The 20,694-nt window shown below is 36.2% G+C and overlaps 1 protein-coding gene across 4 annotated transcripts in view; it reads left to right on the plus strand.

The window, feature by feature from the left end:
* Window positions 1–20,043, plus strand: part of ATP2B1 (ATPase plasma membrane Ca2+ transporting 1) — a 131,634-nt gene extending 111,591 nt beyond the window's left edge. The window contains exons 16-22 of one of the 4 annotated variants that reach the window (XM_040491257.1): window positions 2,854–3,045; window positions 3,283–3,496; window positions 3,938–4,149; window positions 8,679–8,786; window positions 10,700–10,882; window positions 11,268–11,419; window positions 16,799–16,854. In XM_040491257.1, the coding sequence (XP_040347191.1) occupies window positions 2,854–3,045; window positions 3,283–3,496; window positions 3,938–4,149; window positions 8,679–8,786; window positions 10,700–10,882; window positions 11,268–11,419; window positions 16,799–16,811 (1,074 nt within the window). In that variant the 3' untranslated portion in view covers window positions 16,812–16,854. Of the gene's footprint in view, window positions 1–2,853; window positions 3,046–3,282; window positions 3,497–3,937; window positions 4,150–8,678; window positions 8,787–10,699; window positions 10,883–11,267; window positions 11,420–16,798 lie in introns of all 4 variants that reach the window. The other 3 variants (XM_040491255.1, XM_040491256.1, XM_040491258.1) reach the window with 3 other exon arrangements.
* The last annotated feature ends 651 nt before the right edge of the window (window positions 20,044–20,694 follow it).

Raw genomic sequence — 20,694 nt, forward strand, 5'->3', positions numbered from 1 at the left:
GATTTCCTTTTCCTCTCTCATGTCGGCTCTTGTATTTCCTGGACTCAATGTCATCATCTGTTTTGGTGTACTCCCTCATATAGTAATGCCGTCTTCTCCAATAACTTCCTGACAAAAAACAATTCAGGAGAGGTAAACTCTTTTATAACTTTTATGACTGAAGTCTCCACCCTTTCCTCACTCTTGATTCTTAATCTGACTTGGTATAAAGGTCTAGTTTGAAAATCATTTTTTCCACTCAGAATTTTGAATTCATTCCTCTATTGTTACGAACCATTTTGAATTTTGAACCTCTTGTGTTGTTTTCTTTTTTTGTTTTCCTTTCTGGAAGTATATACGTCTTAGTTTCCAGTCTCCTGAAATGTAATGATTTTTTTGTCATGAAACAACTTTCTGTTATGAAATAAACTCATTTTCTTCAATTTTGTGAAATTTTTTTGTAATAGTCATTTCATCGCCACTGTTTTTTCTTTTGGAATACCCACCCTCCTTCCCACCCTGTGCCTGGTGAGCCCGTAAAAGTGCTACGTCCTTCCCAGTTCTTGAACTGTTTGGACTTACTATCTGGTCTCCTTTTTTCGTATTTACCATACCTTTGTCATCTTGCTTTATTTTCAGGGATATTTCCTCGGTTTCTGTTTTGTTTTAGTTTTGGGTTTGTTTTTGTTTTTGTTTTTTTCATTTCTGTGATCATATATTGTAATTTCCAAGAGTTGTTTTTGGATCTCTGAGTTTTTTGTTCTTGTTTTAGCATCCTATTCATGTTTCACTGATGTACCTTTCTAAGGATTTGACTTTTTAAAATAAATTTTTGTCTCTGCAGAGTCTGTGTGTCCATTTGCCTTTTGGTTTAGTCTCTTTCAGATTAGTCTTTCCTCAGATGTCAGGTGATTCTCGGTTGTCTCTGAGTGTCTACCAGTGGAAAGCTGGAAAGCCTTGGACCTGTAGGTGGAATTTGTCAAACAGAAGCCTCTCAGTAAAGTGTTCTGGCTTGGCCATTTCACTTCCTTGGGGTACATTGAATTGTATTTTTAGGTCTTTTCTCTTAAGATTTCTCAGAAAATAATTGTCAAATCTGTACCTTAATACTGGTACAGTACTGGGCAACAAGTAGAGAAAAAAGGGTCGTGGTCTCAGCACTCAATAAACAGAGTTACTCTTAGCCTCTTTTTTTTTTTTCAGGGTAGCACCCCTATATTCAGCAGTGCTTGGTACCCTTCAGTCTGGACCTTCTTTGTCATACCCTCTCTGATAAATTAGCAGGCAGTCTTCGTCCAGGTCAGAGGGCTCACCAAATTGTCACTTGGTTGCATGGACTTGGGAAGAGGCCTTGAGGATCTAGGTGCCTTTTCTTTTAATTTTATTATTAACGTGTAACACACATACGGAAAAGTGCCTAAGTCATAAATGCACAACTGAGGGGCGCCTGGGTGGTTCAGTTGGTTAAGTGTCCAATTTCAGCTCAGGTCATGGTCTCACAGTTCATGAGTTCGAGCCCCACATCCGGCTCTGCTGTCAGCACAGAACTGGCTTTGGATCCTCTGTCCCCCTCTGTCTCTGCCCACCCCCCACTCATTCTCTCTCTCTCGAAATAAATAAACTTTAAAAATTAAAAAAATACATAAATAAATGTACAACTGAATGGATTATCACAAATGAACAGACCTGTTCTACTATGCAGGGCGAGAAATAGGTTATTACCTATTCCCATAGGTGTGTCAGTCACACCGTCTTCTAATCGTTGCCCTGTTTCTCTGCAAAGATAACTAGTAGTCTGAAGATTACTTTTGCCTGTTACCAAACTTTGAACATAAGAAAATTGTGTTACGTGTTATTTTGAGTCCAGCTTGAACCTGTGAACCGCGAGATCATGATCTGAGCCAAAGTCAGACATTTAAACAACCGGCTGATCTACCCAGGTGCCCCGTGAGTCCAGTATTCTTGATCCATCATTATCTTATGAGATTCACCTGTGTTGTTTTGATTAATCCACAGTTTATTAATGCATCCATTCTACTCTTGACGGACGTGGTTCTTAGTTTGGACCTTCTTGGTACTTCTTCAGTGTCTTTGATCGACTTACAAGAAATCCTTCTCTTTTCATTCGTACCTTCACCCCTCCTTCCAGTGCTACCTGGTGCTGCCAAGTACTGGGCCTTGTATAGGAGCGTTCTGTAGTGCAAAGAAAGTTAATTTTCTGCTTTCCCTACTCTTGGCTTAGGATTCCGTTCTCTAGGGTCTGCCAGCTTACAGTTTGGTTATCTCCTTTCTAGCCTTTTAGGATTTCTTTGCACTGTCTCCTTTCTCACTAACGTTGTTGTGAGTTGTTATTGTTGAATGTATCTTTTTGTGTGACTGTTGGGAGGAACTTGGGTGATGCCTGTGTTCATTCCTCATTGTTTTTAAGCCAAGTTTGAACTTTCTTTTCTCCTTTTTAACTTTTAATAATTATTTTATTTAAACCAGTGAATCCAAAATATCCCTTAAAAGTGTAACCAATGAAAAAATAATTAGTGAGCTGTTGAGCTTTCTTTTTTCTTTTTTGTATTAAGTCTTCAGAACCAGTGCATATTTTATACTTACAGCATATTTCAATTACAACACTAGGTTTTCATTGGAAATATTTGGTTTGTACTTACATTTCATGCAATATCTTATTCTTTGATTTTTGCTTTAGATGGAATATCTTCCTGACAGGTATCTCAGAATAAGTATATTACCTTCTTTTATAGTAAATTTAAGTCCTTAGTTACTAAGTATGGAGGTAACAATTTTTGTTATTTACTACCCTTTCGGATATTTAAAGGTTATACTTTAAACATTGAGTCTAATTCACAGAATTTTTTTTAATAGGGTATCGCTGGAACTGACGTAGCTAAAGAAGCATCTGATATTATTCTCACAGATGACAACTTTACGAGCATTGTTAAGGCAGTTATGTGGGGACGAAATGTCTATGACAGCATCTCCAAATTTCTTCAGTTCCAGCTCACAGTTAATGTAGTAGCAGTGATTGTTGCTTTCACGGGCGCCTGTATTACTCAAGTAGGTTCACAGTTTTTTTTATTAAAACATGGTTGTTTTAAAGCAAAACTGTGTGTATAATCTGCCGCGTTAAAGTACTTAAATAGTTGAATAAACTGAACCTTAATATTATAGGTTAATTAATATAAAAATGTAATCCTGTTCTGTTCTGTAAGTTCTTAAATACAAAAGGCTTCCTGAGAATTTCTGAGTCCCTGGATAGTTATGAATGTCTATTAGGAAACCTGTCTTTTCTAGGATTCACCACTTAAGGCTGTACAGATGCTGTGGGTGAACCTCATAATGGATACGCTCGCTTCCCTGGCTCTGGCGACTGAACCCCCCACTGAGTCTCTCTTGCTCCGGAAGCCTTATGGTAGAAATAAGCCTCTCATCTCACGCACGATGATGAAGAATATTTTGGGTCATGCATTCTATCAACTTGTAGTCGTCTTTACACTCTTATTTGCTGGTAAGAATTCAATGCCTGATAAAGCTTTGGTTGTTTTTATTCCAAGCTAATGTAATCCCAGATGTTTTAATGTTACAACTTCTTCAAGAACAGAAGTTGTTCTGTTTTTGACCCCCATTTATCTTTACTTTCTCCTCTTTGTCAGTGGATGATGCTTATTAGGAAGGCACTACAATAGATAGTGGGAGGAAGTAAAAAGAATCCTCGTTTCTTGTCCTGGTTCTGCCACTAAATTCGATATCATAATTTGGGGGGGTTCCATGTCCTCGTCTATAAAACAAGGGAGTTGTATTAGATAACCCCAGGTTCCTTCCAACTTTTCCTGTGCTGTCATTGGAGATCAAATAAAGGTCTGGCTAGGTTTTATTACTGCATACTTTTCTTGAAATATTAAATTATTTTGTATGATAATTACAAAATCGTAATTTTTCATTCTTTCAGGAGAAAAGTTTTTTGATATTGATAGTGGAAGAAATGCTCCTTTGCATGCTCCTCCTTCCGAACATTATACTATTGTTTTTAATACCTTTGTGCTGATGCAACTTTTCAACGAAATAAATGCCCGGAAAATTCATGGTGAAAGAAATGTATTCGAAGGAATCTTTAATAATGCCATCTTCTGCACAATTGTTTTAGGCACTTTTGTGGTACAGGTGGGTAATTGGAAAAGATAGTTTCACATTTGATTATTATGTAGAAGATACTAAACAGGTAGCTTGTTCCAGAAGTTACTTGACTGCTACATGTGTGGGGCTTCTATGTATTGCCTTAATGACACCTAAAAAAAGTTTTAAATATCATACCTCCAGTGAAAATATGATCATTTCTATCCTGAAATCCTGAAGATCATATTAAGCTAATACTATTTTAATTGCACTACCAATTCTGTGGTTGTGATACTTTTTACTTAATCTGATACTGATTCTTCATTCTATATCATGATCAAACTATTATAATTTTAATGTTACTTAAGATAAATCTTAGTTAACCAGTTTCTAGTCTAGCTACAGGGATCGCTTAATTGCGTCCCACAGTTGATAGTAATCCTTTGTCTACAGTTGAGTCTGTTATTAAATAATAATATCTGAAATGAATATTCTAAAATTCATGTGATTCTGAATGCTGCTGAGTTGGTACATGCCAGTTTTTCATTTGGCCCTTGAACAACACGGGATAGGGGCACCAGCCCACACCCTTTCCTCACCCCAGCTCACCCCTGCACAGTTGAAAATCTGAATATAACTTTGGAACTCTCCCACAACTCAACTACTAATAGCTTACTATTGACCAGAAGCCTTACCAATAACTTAGTCAATTAACACATAGTTTTGAATGTTATATAAATACTAAATATTTGTGTTCTTACAATAATGTAAGGTAGAGAAAAAATGTTGAAAAAATGTTGCTAAGAAATCATAAGGAGAAAATACGTTTACAGTACTGTACTGTGTTTACTGAAAAAGATCCATGTATAAGTGGACCCACAGAGTTTAAACCCGTGTTGTTCATGGGTTACCTGTACTGTCAAACAAGATTTAAAATTAAATAGTGAGCTTTTTCAACAAAGGAACCAGGCAGTGATAGTGCTTGTTTTGAAATGAAGATTGAAGAATTTTAAACAGTTTATTCAGCCATAGCTTGTGTACTCTAGGTACCAAAACCCCAGGCTTAATTGTTTCTGTTTTAGCTTTCAATTTCCATAAACTTTAGGAGAAATGTTGCTTACTTATCAAGTATTTTCTGGAAGTATTTTGTTTGTTAAAAAATCATTGTTCATGACATGCTAAAGTTTTAGCTTTTACTTGCTATAAAATTGAGGTTATCTTTGTAATATGTGGGAGTTGCAAAAAATTTAACTGCCTATCAGGCAAATCTGGTAATTTGGTTCCCAGCAAAGATTGATATACCCAAAACAGTTAAAGTGAGATATCATTCTTCAATACCTTATAAATAAGCCAGTACTGTTCAAAGTGTGGTCCGTGGACCAGCTACTGGTCCATTTATTACAGGTCCACAGTGAGGTAAGGACCATGTGTCAGAATGTAAATTAACAAGTTTCATTAATCGCACTGTATTTCAACTGAGAGTTTTTTATATGTTGCTGGAGGTTTCTGTGGTTTTTTTTCTTTTTGCATGTAGTAGCAGCTGCAGTGGTAACGCTGTGCAAACAGTGCATTGATTTGTACTTTGGTGCCTGTTCCTTATCTTCTTATCATGGATCAGCACTTTGATTAGCATTTTTCTGGACAGTTTCACCTGGTAGGAAAACATGGCCGTTGATTTACACAGTTAGTCTAGCCAAAATCTTGATTGTAGAGCTGAGGTACTTGAAGAGTTCACCTTACAAATTGTATTAAATTTAATTTGTCTCTTTTTATTTACTAGCTGATTTTTCTTCTCTTTTTTTTTTTTTTTTTGGACAGGTCATGAAGTATAGAATAATCCCTTAGTTCTTTGTAAATATTTTGTCTCTCTTCTACTTTGTAGCAATTAAAACAATCAGTGTTTTCAAAATATGTCTCATGAAACATTGGTTCCTTTAGTTCCTCTTACACCCTTAGAAAAGTTAAGGAAATACTGCCTATTTACCTCTTGGAGTTTCTTTTTTTTTTTTTTTTTTTTTTTTTTAAGGTTATTTATTTATTTATTTATTTATTTTGAGAGACCGCACACACAAGCTGCGGAAGGGCAGAGAGGGAGGGAGAGAAAGAAACCCAAGTAGGTGTCACACTGTCAGCGCAGAGCCCAACACAGGGCCCAAACTCAGGAATCGTGAGATCATGACCTGAGCTGAAGTCAAGAATAGGATGCTCAGCCAACTGAGCCACCCAGGCACCCCCTTGGAGTTTCTTCAAACAATAGAACACAGTAGTTACAAGTACAAACTTGGGAGTCACTTAGTGGTGGAGTCAGGTCATTGCCTCTTAGTAATTGTGTGACCTTGACAAGCTGCAGTTGCTTCATCTCTGAAATGGGGAGGATAATAATTGGGTCACATCACAGAATTACTGAATCATTAAGAGAGACCATGCATGTGAAGAAGCTCTGAGCTTAGTGCTTGGAAGGGAAAATTACCCATATGTCCGCAGCATTTTTTTTTCCTTTTTTTTTTTTTTTAATTAACAGTTCAAAGTCTTTGGGAAATCCTACAGTTAAGGAACTTGTTGAACTCTGTTTAATCCAGCTACTTCTAGTGTTGCCTTGGTGGGTCAGTCGGTTGAGCATCCAACTTCAGCTCAGGTCATGATCTCACGGTTCCTGGTTTGAGCCCCGAGTTAGGCTCTGTGCTGACAACTCAGAGCCTGGCACCTGCTTCAGATTCTGTGTCTCCCTCTCTCTTTCTCTGCCCCTGTCTCTCTCAAATATAGATAAAAAAAGTTTTAAAAAATAATCCAGGGGCCCCTGGATGGCTCAGTCACTTAAGTATCCGACTTCAGCTCAGGTCATGATCTCACAGTTTGTGGGTTCCAGCCCCATGTCAGGCCATGTGCTGACAGCTCAGAGCCTGGAGCCTGCTTTGGATTTTGTGTCTCCCTTTTTTCCTGCCCCTCCCCCACTCAGGTTTTATCTCTGTCTCTCTCTCAAAAATAAACATTAAAAAAAAATATTTTTAAACCAGCTACTTCTAAATTTAGATAACACCTAATTCAAGGCTCCCTCAGCTCACATTTAGAAAATGCTTCAGCGCACAATTACACAGTTCTGTAGTATTTTCTTGATCTAAGTAAGGCATATATTGAGGAATATGTGGAAACTTAGTCTCTTGCTCTTAGAAGTAAATGCTACAACTATTCAGTTTTATTCCTTACAACTCGAAAATGAAAGATTATTTCTCACAAAATGAAATCAGTCCAGGGCACCTGGGTGGCTCAGTCAGTTAAGCATCCAACTTAGCTCAGGTCATGATCTCATAGTCTGTGAGTTCGAGCCCTGCATCAGGCTCTGTGCTGACAGCTCAGAGCCTGGAGCTTGCTTTGGATTCTTTGTCTCCCTCTCTCCCTGCCCCTCCCCTGTTTACGCTCTCTCTTTCTTTCTCAAAAAATAAATAAAAATTTAAAAAATCTGAAACTACGAAATTAAATCAGTCCAATCATATTAATTGTTGATTGTTTGCCCAACATCTTAATATGTTTTTCACATCAAAGTTCAAATTTTTAAAAAAATAGAAAACCCACAAATAAATATTGAGCTTTCAGTTTATGAAAGAAAATTATTTTAGTTAGATATCTCTATTAAAATCCAAGCAAGATTGCCAGGTCAGTTATAATTGACTGGTTGGGCTGCTGGGAAAAAAAAAAAAAAAGAAATCTATTTTTAAAGTATACAAATAGTCTTGATTTTGAAGAACAGTGGAATTGACAAACACATATCACTTGAATTTGGGATCAAGTACAGCTATAAAGAATGGAATGCATAACTTGAAACATTTAAAAATGTTAATACCAAATTTATTCCTTTTAATTTCAATATTTGGTAGCTACTAACTGCCATATGAAAGAGAAGCCTGTCAGACTCACGAGAAGGTGAATATTGATATTTAATTCTTAATATTCCTTTAAAATAAGAGCAGCATAAGCACTGGATTAAGGATTTTATTCATGCAGATCATTAGACTTCTCTCCCTTTATAAGGGAGACCAAATTTCTGAGGATTCACCACCTAAATAAGCATGTATTTCATGGAACTTTGCAAGTTGCTTGTCCTCTCTTACTATTCATGTTTGTCCTGACATCTAAATGTGAACAAAGAATGAACAGCTGTGAAGGAGGAAAACAAGATTGGATATTATGTTCGCTTTTCATAGTTTGTGGTCTTTTCCACAAAAATACACTAAAATTACGCAAAGAATTATACTAAATACAAGGGCACATAGTTACTTCGATCATACCAGAAATAGCGTAAAGTTATCTTTCCTGGTTAGGAGTTTTTTGGGTTTTTTTTTAGTTTTTACTGAACATAATTTAAACATGAAATATACATGCATTTAAAATTTTCAGCAGAGAGATTTTAATTTATTTTCATTTGTCTTATTTTCAGCTGTGAATATGATAATGGCTGTCACCATCAGAATAATCGTTACTCATCTTGAGTTTTAAAGGATACAAATTTGGGTAATTTTTGAAGTATATGAAATGTAAATTTTAAAAGATTTAAATAAATTTACTCTTGATTATTCCTCCAGATAATAATTGTGCAGTTTGGTGGAAAACCTTTCAGTTGTTCAGAACTTTCAATAGAACAGTGGCTATGGTCAATATTCCTAGGAATGGGAACGTTACTCTGGGGCCAGGTAAAAAGCTCATCATTTTATGTTGAAACCTGAAGTGATTTTTTTTTTTTAATTTCCAGTATGTATTTTCTTTAATCAGTTCTGTTACTTAATTCTAAGTAGTTGCCATTCTAGATCATGAAAGGGCATTTGGGGGCATGAGGGTTTTTTAAATGTAATATTTGTTCTCATATGTTATTATTGTTTGTTATGGTTATGTCAATATAATAAAACTTTAAATTTCTTACCTATTTTTTTTAATTTGTTCGTTAGAGCAAGGTTTATAACCATTAATAAGATAATGTATTTATAACTGGTTTAGATGCTAATATCTCTATCTTTTGCTCTATGACCTATTTTTGCATTGTCAGAGTAAATATTTTTACTGGACTTTTCATCATTTTGTTATGTAATTTAATCCAAAATACAGTTAAGGAAAAAGCTTGAATTTCAGTTCATTTAGAGGATACTTCTGTAAAAATAATGGTACCTGGATAAATGGGCCACAAAATGACATTTTCAGTTATTTGGATTGATTGGCTTTGACAATATACATATAAAATACAATACCTGAAAAATGAGATCTATTTCATCCTTGGTATAAGCAGCTTACAAATGCCTGTCATTTTTTTAAAAACGATAAGTGGCAGTGGTGTGTGTTCCCTGTTCATTTTAAGTCCGTTACCATTACTGTAAAAGTAACTGATAGTCTGTACTAACATTTCCATAAACGATTAGGCTGTGGTGTGTAACTTGTGTGACCTAATTTATTGTTCTGCAAGTCAGTCTAAGTAAATATCCAGGTTTTACTGAAACTTAACTCAATCTTCATGTGCCTTTATCTCACCTTTTTCTTAATTATGTTTCTAGGTTCTGGGGTTTCTCTTCTTACTCCTGTTGCATTACTCATTAATAGAGGACTTCTTATAAGTAGAATCCATACCTGGGCCTCCTTTCTTTTTTGATTACCTTTTTAGTTATTTCATAATGTTCCTCATAGGCAAAACAGAACCCCACAACCTCCCAAAACATCTGGCTCATTTCAGGAAGAGGAAGTTCAGTACAGCCAACATACCCAACAGGGACCGGTTGCTGGCTTTGGTTGATGTCGTCTATTGATTTTACGTGTGCTGCCGTAGAAAGAGCACTGCTTTTGGTTGTCAGGAGACCTTAGGTCTTATGTGTCTGAGTCTGTTCCGGCACCTCTGTGAAATGAGGTGGTTGGACTAGAAGCTCTTCAAGCAGCTCTGATTTTGGCCGCATGCTTGTTTCCCCCCGATAATCCAGACTTCCTTAAGCACTTAGTGGCTATTAATACTTACAAGTTAATACATCCTTATTACTATTTTTTATGCTCTTTGTGTTTCCTGGGGCATCTGTTCCTGTTGGTGTCATGATAAATCAGTATTAATCCAATCTTAAAGAGCTTCATTTTGTAAAAATAGATGCATTTAATAAACAGAAAAACTATTTTCAGTTTAATCTCGAAGATTTTTTGATTTGGGTATGTTTCTTTTCATTGAACTCTTCCCTGCCCTAATGAAACATGAACTTGTTTTGCATCCAGTAAGACTACTTGCCATTTTTCTTTTATTTGAAATCAATATAATTAATATGAACTTAATATATATAGGTCAGGGCATGTCCGTGTATTTTACTGTCTTGAAAGTCTTTCTTAAAATAAGAAAGCTATCATCAGGTTATTTCCACTCAGGAAAACTTTTTACTTTTCAAACTTAAATCTTCTGTGGAGCTAAGGAAAGAGCATTTTATTGTGGTTCTGAGAAACAAAGCCTGATGGACAGGATCTCATTGCTCCGTCGGTGACGATAGTTGGCCACACTCGCAACTTTTCGTGCCTTTTGTATTACAGTTGATTGGTTTAATTTTACTCGGTTTTGATTTATTTCTAAGTTCTTTCCCCTGTGTTGTAGCTTATTTCAACAATTCCAACTAGCCGCTTAAAATTCCTAAAAGAAGCTGGTCATGGAACACAAAAGGAAGAAATACCTGAGGAGGAGCTAGCAGAGGACGTGGAAGAGATTGACCATGCTGAAAGGGAGTTGCGGCGCGGCCAGATCTTGTGGTTTAGAGGTCTGAACAGAATCCAGACGCAGGTATGGGCCTGGTAGAGAGGTAGGAGCAGTGATGGGAGTGGGGGCCAAGGGCTTTTAGACCTGGGGAGGAGGTTTGAATGCCCTCCTTAACTTCCTTTCTAGCCTTCCCAACCCACAAAACTTATTCTTTTGAAAAATAATACTGGTGCCTGGAATGAGTGAAAGTTTTAACTCATCGTGAAGGAATGTGTCTATATGCCCCTCAGCTCCTTTTTTCCTAGCTTTTTTCCCCCCTTCATCTCAAAATGCTACTCTTGCCTATTTATCTGCTCTGTAAAAAGTGCCTTTTTCTTTACTTTTTATATGTTGATAGATGGAATGGTCCTTTCTCTTGTTCTCTCTCTCTCTTGCTGAGCAAGCTGTCACAATCTCTGATTCCTTGCAGATGGATGTAGTGAATGCTTTCCAGAGTGGAAGTTCCATTCAGGGGGCTCTAAGGCGGCAACCCTCCATCGCCAGCCAGCATCATGATGTAACAAATATTTCTACCCCTACACATGTAGTGTTTTCCTCTTCTACTGCTTCTACTACTGTGGGGTGTGAGTGTGTGTTCCTAAGTGCATGAAATTAACATTTCCTACTTCACACACCTAACGTTTCTCATTTTCTCCTTAATGTTTAAATTCATTGTTCAGGCTTTTCATAAAGCTTTCTTTTCGTAAAGTGGATTGAGACCTCAAAGTGTTGTCGTTGTTGTTGTTTTATTTCTTAGAGGGCTAGCTAACAGGTGGAACAGTTGCAACCAAAGATTAGATATGAAATCTGTGAGCTTGTCTCTGTGCTAACTCTGATAGTTAATATGGGGAATAAAATTGTAGCTTAGAATTTGTGAAACTACTATAAATTTTTGAGTATATGCCTTTAAACATGTTCATACTGCATGGTTCCCAAAAGCATGTGATTTGAAACTGCTCTAACAGAACCAAGAATTTACATTTTTAAATTTTTTTTTTCTCTTTCAACGCTTATTCATTTTTGGGACAGAGACAGAGCATGAACGGGGGAGGGGCAGAGAGAGAGGGAGACACAGAATCGGAAACAGGCTCCAGGCTCTGAGCCATCAGCCCAGAGCCCGACGCGGGGCTCGAACTCACGGACCGCGAGATCGTGACCTGGCTGAAGTCGGACGCTTAACCGACTGCGCCACCCAGGCGCCCCAAGAATTTACATTTTTAAAGCTAAATATTAATCTAACATTTTGACTTTTATCTTGTTCGGTTTGCAAAGTTAAGTTAGTACCCTGAAGAAAAGATCTCAGTATACAGCCAGTTGTTTACCTTCTTAGTCCTGACTTTGTGGCATTGCTTTGAATTTATTTACTTGTTTGTTTATTTTTGAGAAGGGGTCCCTGTATAAGCTTCAAAGTTTTGTGGCATTTACGGGTATTTTTTTTTTTTATATATATAATCAGTTTAATGAAAATTTTATCCTGGGTAAGAAATGTTCCGTTAAGTTTTCCAAGGAAGTAGGAAGGTGTACCATTGATCAATTCTTAAACCATTACATGTCATGATTTCCATTAATTGACTAGAATAATGCATTTTCTTTCAGGTTTTTAATAAATGGCAAATTCCCCAAAAGCCTTTTAACCTCTATCATCTTTACTATGCATTAGAGTCTTGATTTCATGGTGAATTCTAAGAATATTGGAGGCACTAAAGAAACAAAGCTCACCCCACCATTCAACCCATCCCCAAAATCAGCTGAAAATAACTTATGCTTAATCTCGTATTTGGGCAGAGACCTATCTTTTCCATTTGGTCCTCCACCAGTTAAAGACTAGGAAGAACGAGAAAGACAGGCGATGAGCTGAAGAAGAAAAGAGTGCTATTTTAAGGAGGACGGTTTACACAGTGCCTATTTGTTCAGTTTGCTTAAGTAATTTCATTTGTCACTTTCGGCAGTGTTGGAAAACAGGAAGAACAGGAACTATCCCCATTTTGCAGATGTGAAAACTGACTTGAGGTTTAAGTGGCTTGTCCAAGTACTCCAAGGACAGACCACCCTGTAAAGTTAGACAGGATGTTAAATTTACATACATCCACAGATAGGACTCGCTTTTTTTTTGTTTTTTTTTTAATTTTTTTTTCAACGTTTATTTATTTTTGGGACAGAGAGAGACAGAGCATGAACGGGCGAGGGGCAGAGAGAGAGGGAGACACAGAATCGGAAACAGGCTCCAGGCTCCGAGCCATCAGCCCAGAGCCTGACGCGGGGCTCGAACTCACGGACCGTGAGATCGTGACCTGGCTGAAGTCGGACGCTTAACCGACTGCGCCACCCAGGCGCCCCAGGACTCGCTTTTAAAAATTACCCCAGGTCTGCACCTACCTAAATGAAATGGTGTACGTAAATTGCCTGGCATTATGCCTAGGACAGTTAGTGTTGGTTGCATCCCTCCTTCCCTGTATTTATGGATTTCACATCATCCTGGCTTTTGAGGGCTTATTACCACTCGCCCTTTCATCCCCTACTGTTAATTCATGTTTCTTTAGTTGTGATCTGTAAACACTTGTGGAAGGCCTACCATATGCCAGGGCTGTGTGCTAGAACCACCAGACTTTGCAATCTAGTATAGGAAACAAATGTGTTTCTACATGGCAACGAAACATGGACTATTACAACCGGGTCCTTAACCCACCCTGGGAAGTCAGGAAAAATTACCTGAAAGAAATTCTCCCAAGCTGACCCTTAATAGAAATTTGCCAGTTGAGGAAAGTGGGCCTCAGGGACAGGTGCTAAGATGACACTGGAATGGAAGGTAGGGGTTAGGGTCTGTGTATATCTTGTAAGAAGGATGCAAAATGAGACTTTATCCTGAAGGACCTCCACCCCTCAAAATTTTATATTTGAAAACCTTCAAACTGACAGATAATTGGAAAGATTAATACATGAATACCGTCACCTGAATTTACTACTCTTAATACTTTATAATGTCTGCTTTATCTGTCTATACATTAGTAGTATATATCTGTCTACATATTGGTATATACATTTTTTGTGAACCATTTGAAAGTAAGTGGCAGATATCCTGACATTTCATCTTGTAATACTTTAGCATATACCTCCTAAAAATAAGTGTGCTATGTAATCATACTGTATTATCACATCCAGGAACTTTAACATTGATGGCCATTGTGTCATGTACAGTCCTATTCGGATTTCTCCAGTTGTCCCTGCAATGTCCTATAGTATATAGCATTTTTGATCCATTTTGTCTCTCCTTTTTTTTTCTTTTTTTTTTTTTTATGACCTTGACCTTTTGGAAGAAACAAGGCCAATTGCCTTATCCTACGTTCTGGATTTGTCTAATTGTTTCTGCGTGATTAACTTCATGTTAAACTTCCTAGACAAATTCATCTTCCGGGTGGTATATATTCATTTTTATTCAGCAAAATTTTGAATAACTGGCTCTTCATTTGGAGGGTGTCATATGACCTTAGATGTGCTATCTTTACCATATTTCTGTAGAGTTGTGTTGCAGACTTTACATTAAATATCAGATCCACTGAGAGCCCCTCCTGAATCAGGATCTGCATTTTAACAAGACCCGCAGGTGCTTTGCATGCACATTAAAGTTTGAAAAGCCCTGATACGACATTGCTACTTGTGAGCTAACACTGTTCTGAATTTGTTCATGTATTAACTAACTAATCTCCTGTAACAACTCTGTAAGGTAGGTGCCATTATTATTTCCCATTTTATAGTTGAGGAAATGGGTTTGTCCAGCATCCCTCAGCTAGGAGGTGGCCCAGCTGGAATTCACACCCAGACCTTTCACCTCTGTATTCTTCACTTTACCATGCTATCTTCTTTCTGTGTATAAGAGCTAAATGAACAAGAGGTAAAGCCGCCTCCAGCAGACAGGGCTTGGTAAATGAGAGAAGACAACTGGGAGGAGAGATGATGTTTTAATCAGAACTTAGCATATGTAGTTACAAATGACAGAATTCCCTTTTCAAGGCTGAATAATATTTCCTTATATGTATATGCCACATTCTCTTTATCTGTTCAACCGTCAGTGGACATTTAGGTTGCTTCCGTATCTTGCCTATTGTAAATAATCCTGCAATATAGGAATGCAGGTATCTCTTCAAGATCCTGATTTTAATCCTCTGGATAAATTCCTGGAAATGGGAGTCTAAAATAGTCAAACGCATAGAAATGGAGAGTAGAATGGCAGTTAGGGGTAGGGAGAGATACGGAACTGTTTATCAAGGGGTACAAAGTTTCAGTTATGTAAGACCAGTAAGTTTTGGAGATGTAATGTATAGCATGGTGACCGTAGGTAACAATACTTCTATACCTGAAATGTGCTAAGAGGATAGACTCTTACACACACACACACACACACACACACACACACACACACACAAATGATAAGAGTGTGTAGGGATGTATTATGTTAATTAGCTTGACTGTCCATCATGATTATTTCACAGTGTATATATGTATATCAAATCATCAATTTGTACATCTTAGATATATACAATTAAAAAAAGAAGTGGACATAAATCTGTTACTTTTTTTTTTTTAATGGTTATTTATATTTGAGAGAGAGAGAGAGAGACAGAGCATGAGTGGGAGAGGGACAGAGAGAGAGACACACAGAATCTGAAGCAGGCTTCAGTCTCTGAGGTGTCAGCACAGAGCCTGATGCAGGGCTCGAATTCACGAGCTGTGAGATCATGACCTGAACTGAAGTCAGGCACTTAACCAACTGAGCCACCCAGGCACCCCTGTTCCCTGTTCTAAAAATACATTCAAATGTTCATTTGAAGAAATTCATTAATTTTTTTCATTATCATTGTCATATGAGATGATTCTGATGAAGGTTGATGTTAGTGATTTCTCTTAACATTTGAGTAAATGATGTCTTCATTACTAAACAGGATTCATTAGAATCAATGCAAAAGTAAACACTGTATTTGGATTGATGTTTAGTAGATGCTCAACTGTTTGGATTTTGTCCCTTTTTTTGTTTTGAAAATCTGTATGACGTGGGTTAATGAGACCTAATGTCAGTGAGTGCAACAGTGTTTTTAAGTTAATTACCCATTAACCTCTTTTCGCGTATACAGCAGACTTCTAAGAAGGAGGGTGAATTGTTGGGCTGTTTGTTTAGGGGCAAAAATACCAAAAAGTTTTGTGTCTTATTGCGGAGTTGTTTATAGAAGAATGCCAGAGGGTTTTGGTTTTGTTTTAAATCTATTTCCAGTGAACTGTAGTATATAAAGTGATTTATGTTTTAATCTATTATAGAGAAAAATACTAATGCTTTATAGACAAATGGCATATACTCAAATATTTATAGCTGTTTAATGGCATTTTATAGATATTTATTTGGGTTTTGTCTTTATTTTTATTTTTTAATTAATGGACTAGTGGGGTAGATGTGAGTTCATTGTGGCATTCAGCTTATATTTGCTTGGCTTTTTCATAGTCGGTGACCCCCTAATTCCTAGCATGATAAATAGTAACCCTCTGTGCTTGACTTTGTTTAACTTACTTGAATTGTTTTCAAAAAATTACATTTTTTTTTTAATTTTAAAACTCAGCTAAAGCTTGTGTATGATTAAGTTTTTGTTTTGTTTGTTTGTTTGTGTTTGTTTTCTTAGGGAAAAAAAGTCCTATAAAATGGCTATTAAATTTTTAGCCAGTGACCATGAGATTTTCTCAGTCAGTATTACTTTGAATTCTGTAACTCTTAATTCTTAGCGTATGTGGTTTTGTTGTTCTGTAGTGTCCTACTAAAATATTCATTTTTTTTTACAGTGTATTGCAAGTCCCACTGCATTACATGCAAATATGATTCACTCATACCTAGCTGTTTGTGGATTCAAACTCATAAATGAACCATTTTTAAATTAAGCAAATAGCATACTGACATCTTTCTATGTTTTCTGATATTTACAGATTCGAGTGGTGAATGCATTTCGTAGTTCTTTATACGAAGGGTTAGAAAAACCGGAATCAAGAAGTTCGATTCACAACTTTATGACACATCCTGAGTTTAGGATAGAAGATTCAGAGCCTCATATCCCCCTTATTGATGACACTGATGCTGAAGATGATGCTCCTACAAAACGTAACTCCAGTCCTCCACCCTCTCCCAACAAAAATAACAATGCTGTTGACAGCGGGATTCACCTTACAATAGAAATGAACAAGTCTGCTACCTCTTCATCCCCAGGAAGCCCACTACATAGTTTGGAAACATCACTCTGATTGTAAGCTGAATGTTAACACACTAGCTGCATTGTAAAGAAACAAATTGAAACTGGGTCTTTTCACATATTGTGATGGACAAGATCGTATTCTTGTCTTTGGACTTCAACAGAAGACACACTTGTACGAATGTAGATTTATTTTTTTAAAAAAAAAAAAGCAAAGCTTTCTGCCAGACTGAGGGTGCTTTTTGGGGGGTGGGAGAAACGAACTGACAGATAAACAGTAAACTCAGCATATGCTGACCTGTGGATCATCAGTAGTACCTAAGAATGGTCCTGAACAGTGTATTAGCAGAGCGTTAGTTTATCTCAGTCCTTGATGGGAGAGGGGGAGGGTACAGCGAGCAAAACCCTGGATCATTGAATTGATACTTTAATTTCTGCTGTTGGCTGTTAATAATTTGGATTATTTATGTTTATAAATGATACAGATCTGTTTACAAGGTTTGTAGATACTTTTTTTGTTCCTGTTCATAGATGGGAAGCTTCCTTATAACTGATGCAGAGAAAAATTAGTCCTTCAAATACTGCTGTATTTTCAGGAAAACAAAAAGGGGTGTTTCTATTGAAACTGTACTAAATTTTTGCCTACAATTTACCTTGTTAAATATTGTAGATAAATTGCTAATACTAATAGCCAAATAGATAACACTAATGCTTTGTTTAAAAAAAAAACAAAAAAACGAAACAAAACAAAACAAAAAAACATGAGCAGTGGTGTTTGATGAAGTTATGGCATCTGTCCTAATTAGTTTCTTAAATACATTTACTACTTAATGGTTTTGAAACAACTGTTTAATTTTTAAAATTTTTGAAAACTTGCTAATAACCTTTGTTCAGAATTTAGTAGATTGTTTAATGTGGGACATCAACTACATAATGAAAGATGCTTGAAATGCTTTTGTTATTTCAGGCAAATCAAATTAAATCAAACTATCAAACTACAAGAGAACCTTAGTCCTTTTTGTTTTTGTCTAAACATGTTAGTTCAGTGATGTCTTGGTGAACTGTGAGTGAACTGTATTGATTTTTCTAATAAATCCTTAGAAACCTTCATACAGCATGAGGGCTGTTGGCATTTTGAAAAAGGTTAACAGGTGGAAGCATACGTGTTTTTCCTTTTGTTTTTGAAACTTGTTTGTAAACATAAATATGCCCTTTTATTAAATAAATACACGGCAATGTTTTTTTAAAAAGAAATTGCAGCTTCTTTACTTAATTCTGCATATATGGTGCATCAGTCTGTTCTCTTTAACCACAATTGGAATGAATTTCAAGATGGTAACAGCCCCATGAAATACCGCTTGTGGTATAGATCCCCAGTGGTAATCTAATAGAATCACCATTTGACATATTCTTCATAGAATTTAGTTTGTCTAAAATAGTCTCACAGTCTAAGAAAATAATAATTATCACCATTATCTTTGATACATTTATTTTAATTTGTAAGTGGCCAAATAACAAATTAGGTAAAATGAGATTTATATGAAAAGGTGGAAAAAGGTCCTAAAACATACATACTTAGATATAACAGTAAACCATATACTGGAATGAATGCCTATCTCTAAGCCAATTGGGTTCTTTCAGTCTTTGTTTCTTTTGTCTACCTTCTCCCCTTTTTTGCCTCTGTCTTTACCTTTTAGGAACTGGCGTTGTGTTAGGGCCCAGATTTCACCAGGTATACAATCCTCAGGCTGACATAAAGTTTACGAGGACTACGACATCTGAGCATGCTGACCTAGCAAAGAAACGTTTAGTTTGACGGTGCTTGATATTTTTGGTGGGTGGAGGAAAATCTTTTTCTCTCCATCAATCCTTTGCAGTAATCCTCTGCAAGTCTTAGAAACACATTGGCTCTGTCAGCATTTGTAACTGTACATTTATTCATCAGGTATTTATAGTGAATCATACTGTAAAAAGAGGTAGCATGATATGCTGGAAAGCATACGAGGCTAGGAGTCACAGCCTGGTTTCTAGTCTTGGTTTTGCCATTAACGTGCTGCATGACCTTGGGAAAATCATTTACCCTAAATGAGGGTGGTGGACTAGACTATCTCGAAGAACCCTTTCAACTCTAAAAATTGACCCTAGCAACTGGAGAGCCTACAAGGCATAGGGAATAGAGAAAAGGGAAATGTTTTTAGTTTTCTTTTTTATTTTGGTTATGCTTAAATATGAATGTAATTACCAAAAGATTTAGACGTGCATGTGCTTTGGAGGATTTGTATTGAGCTCTTACAGTATTCATTTTTCAACTCAAGGCAATGGCTTTTTACACCAACTCTAATCCATAAACGGGTCTTATGACATCCATGAATTAGTAGCAAGACATGCTTAGTGTGTATTTCTCTCTTTGAGACACTGTAATTTCTACCAGAAATTTCCAGAGCATTATGTAAGTAGAAAAAAATGCAAGCAAGCTGTTCAAGATCTTGGATCCCATTATATAGTATGTATAGCTGAAATCAGCATCTGTAATTCAATCACTTTTTCTCTTTTATCCTCTAACCAAAAAATTGTTTAATTTTGCATCCCAAATGTTTTTAATCTTTGTATATTTTTTAAAACTCCTTTTCTCCTCATCATTGCCTTTTTTGTGGTTGTAAATAGACTTACTTGCACTTTGAAGATGAGTTACTCCTTGTCATCTTACAAATATGTGATATGGTAATTTTCATAACAGATGTCAGTTTTGAACCAAGAAATGATGATTTGTTTATAAGAAAAAAAAAACTGGCTTCATTTCTGTGAAATTGCTCTTTGAAAATTTCTTTTTACACGTGTAAGCCAACTGAGATACCGTGATGGTGTTGATTTCTTTCAATGATGCTTACCATCTATTTTAGCCACTGAGCCTTTTATTATTTGTCTATTTGTAAAGTTTATTTGTCTTAACTCATTTAATAAATATACTGTTTATCTGTTTCTGAATGGGGACTGAACTTTTTGAATATTGGAACTGATCAGAACATCATATTTTGGAATTACTTTTTTCTACTTGAAATTTTGAAAATCTGGTTAATGAAAATGCTGTAATGTACTTGAAATGTTGTGGTTGTGTTACAACGGAATCGATATTCTAATACACATGACCTTGCCCCTAGACCGAAAGTGGGTATCTTGTCCTTAACTCTTCTACCCATGGTCTTCAATCCTTGCAGCAACATTAGATCATTTCTGCAGTCTATGAGCGTGTAATGTTTTGGTTTTAGAAAAGGTTAGTTTTTCACAATAACTGTTAGAGTTCCTTTTTTTCATTAAATGATCCAAATTGTCAATAGCAATTATCTGAACTCTGTGGTAACAAAATTAATCAAATTGCCCTTAGTTGATTTTTATAATAAATTATTCACATAAATCGACAACTTTGTTGAAATACTGAACTTTAAGTGATTATTTTTCCATTAGTAAAAATTATTAGTAAATTATTGAGTATTTGTAAGTACCACATTTATGACATGATCTGAGATGTTTTCCATTTTGTCAACTTAGATTTTATATATGTGTCATGTATTAGGATTAAGTTCCCTTTGTAAAATTAAGTAAGAAAGGGGAGTTTCTGTAAGTCTTTGTTGATATTTT

Source organism: Herpailurus yagouaroundi, unplaced genomic scaffold (assembly GCF_014898765.1).
Source record: "Herpailurus yagouaroundi ecotype Mexico unplaced genomic scaffold, PumYag 182, whole genome shotgun sequence".
NCBI lineage: Eukaryota > Metazoa > Chordata > Mammalia > Carnivora > Felidae > Herpailurus > Herpailurus yagouaroundi.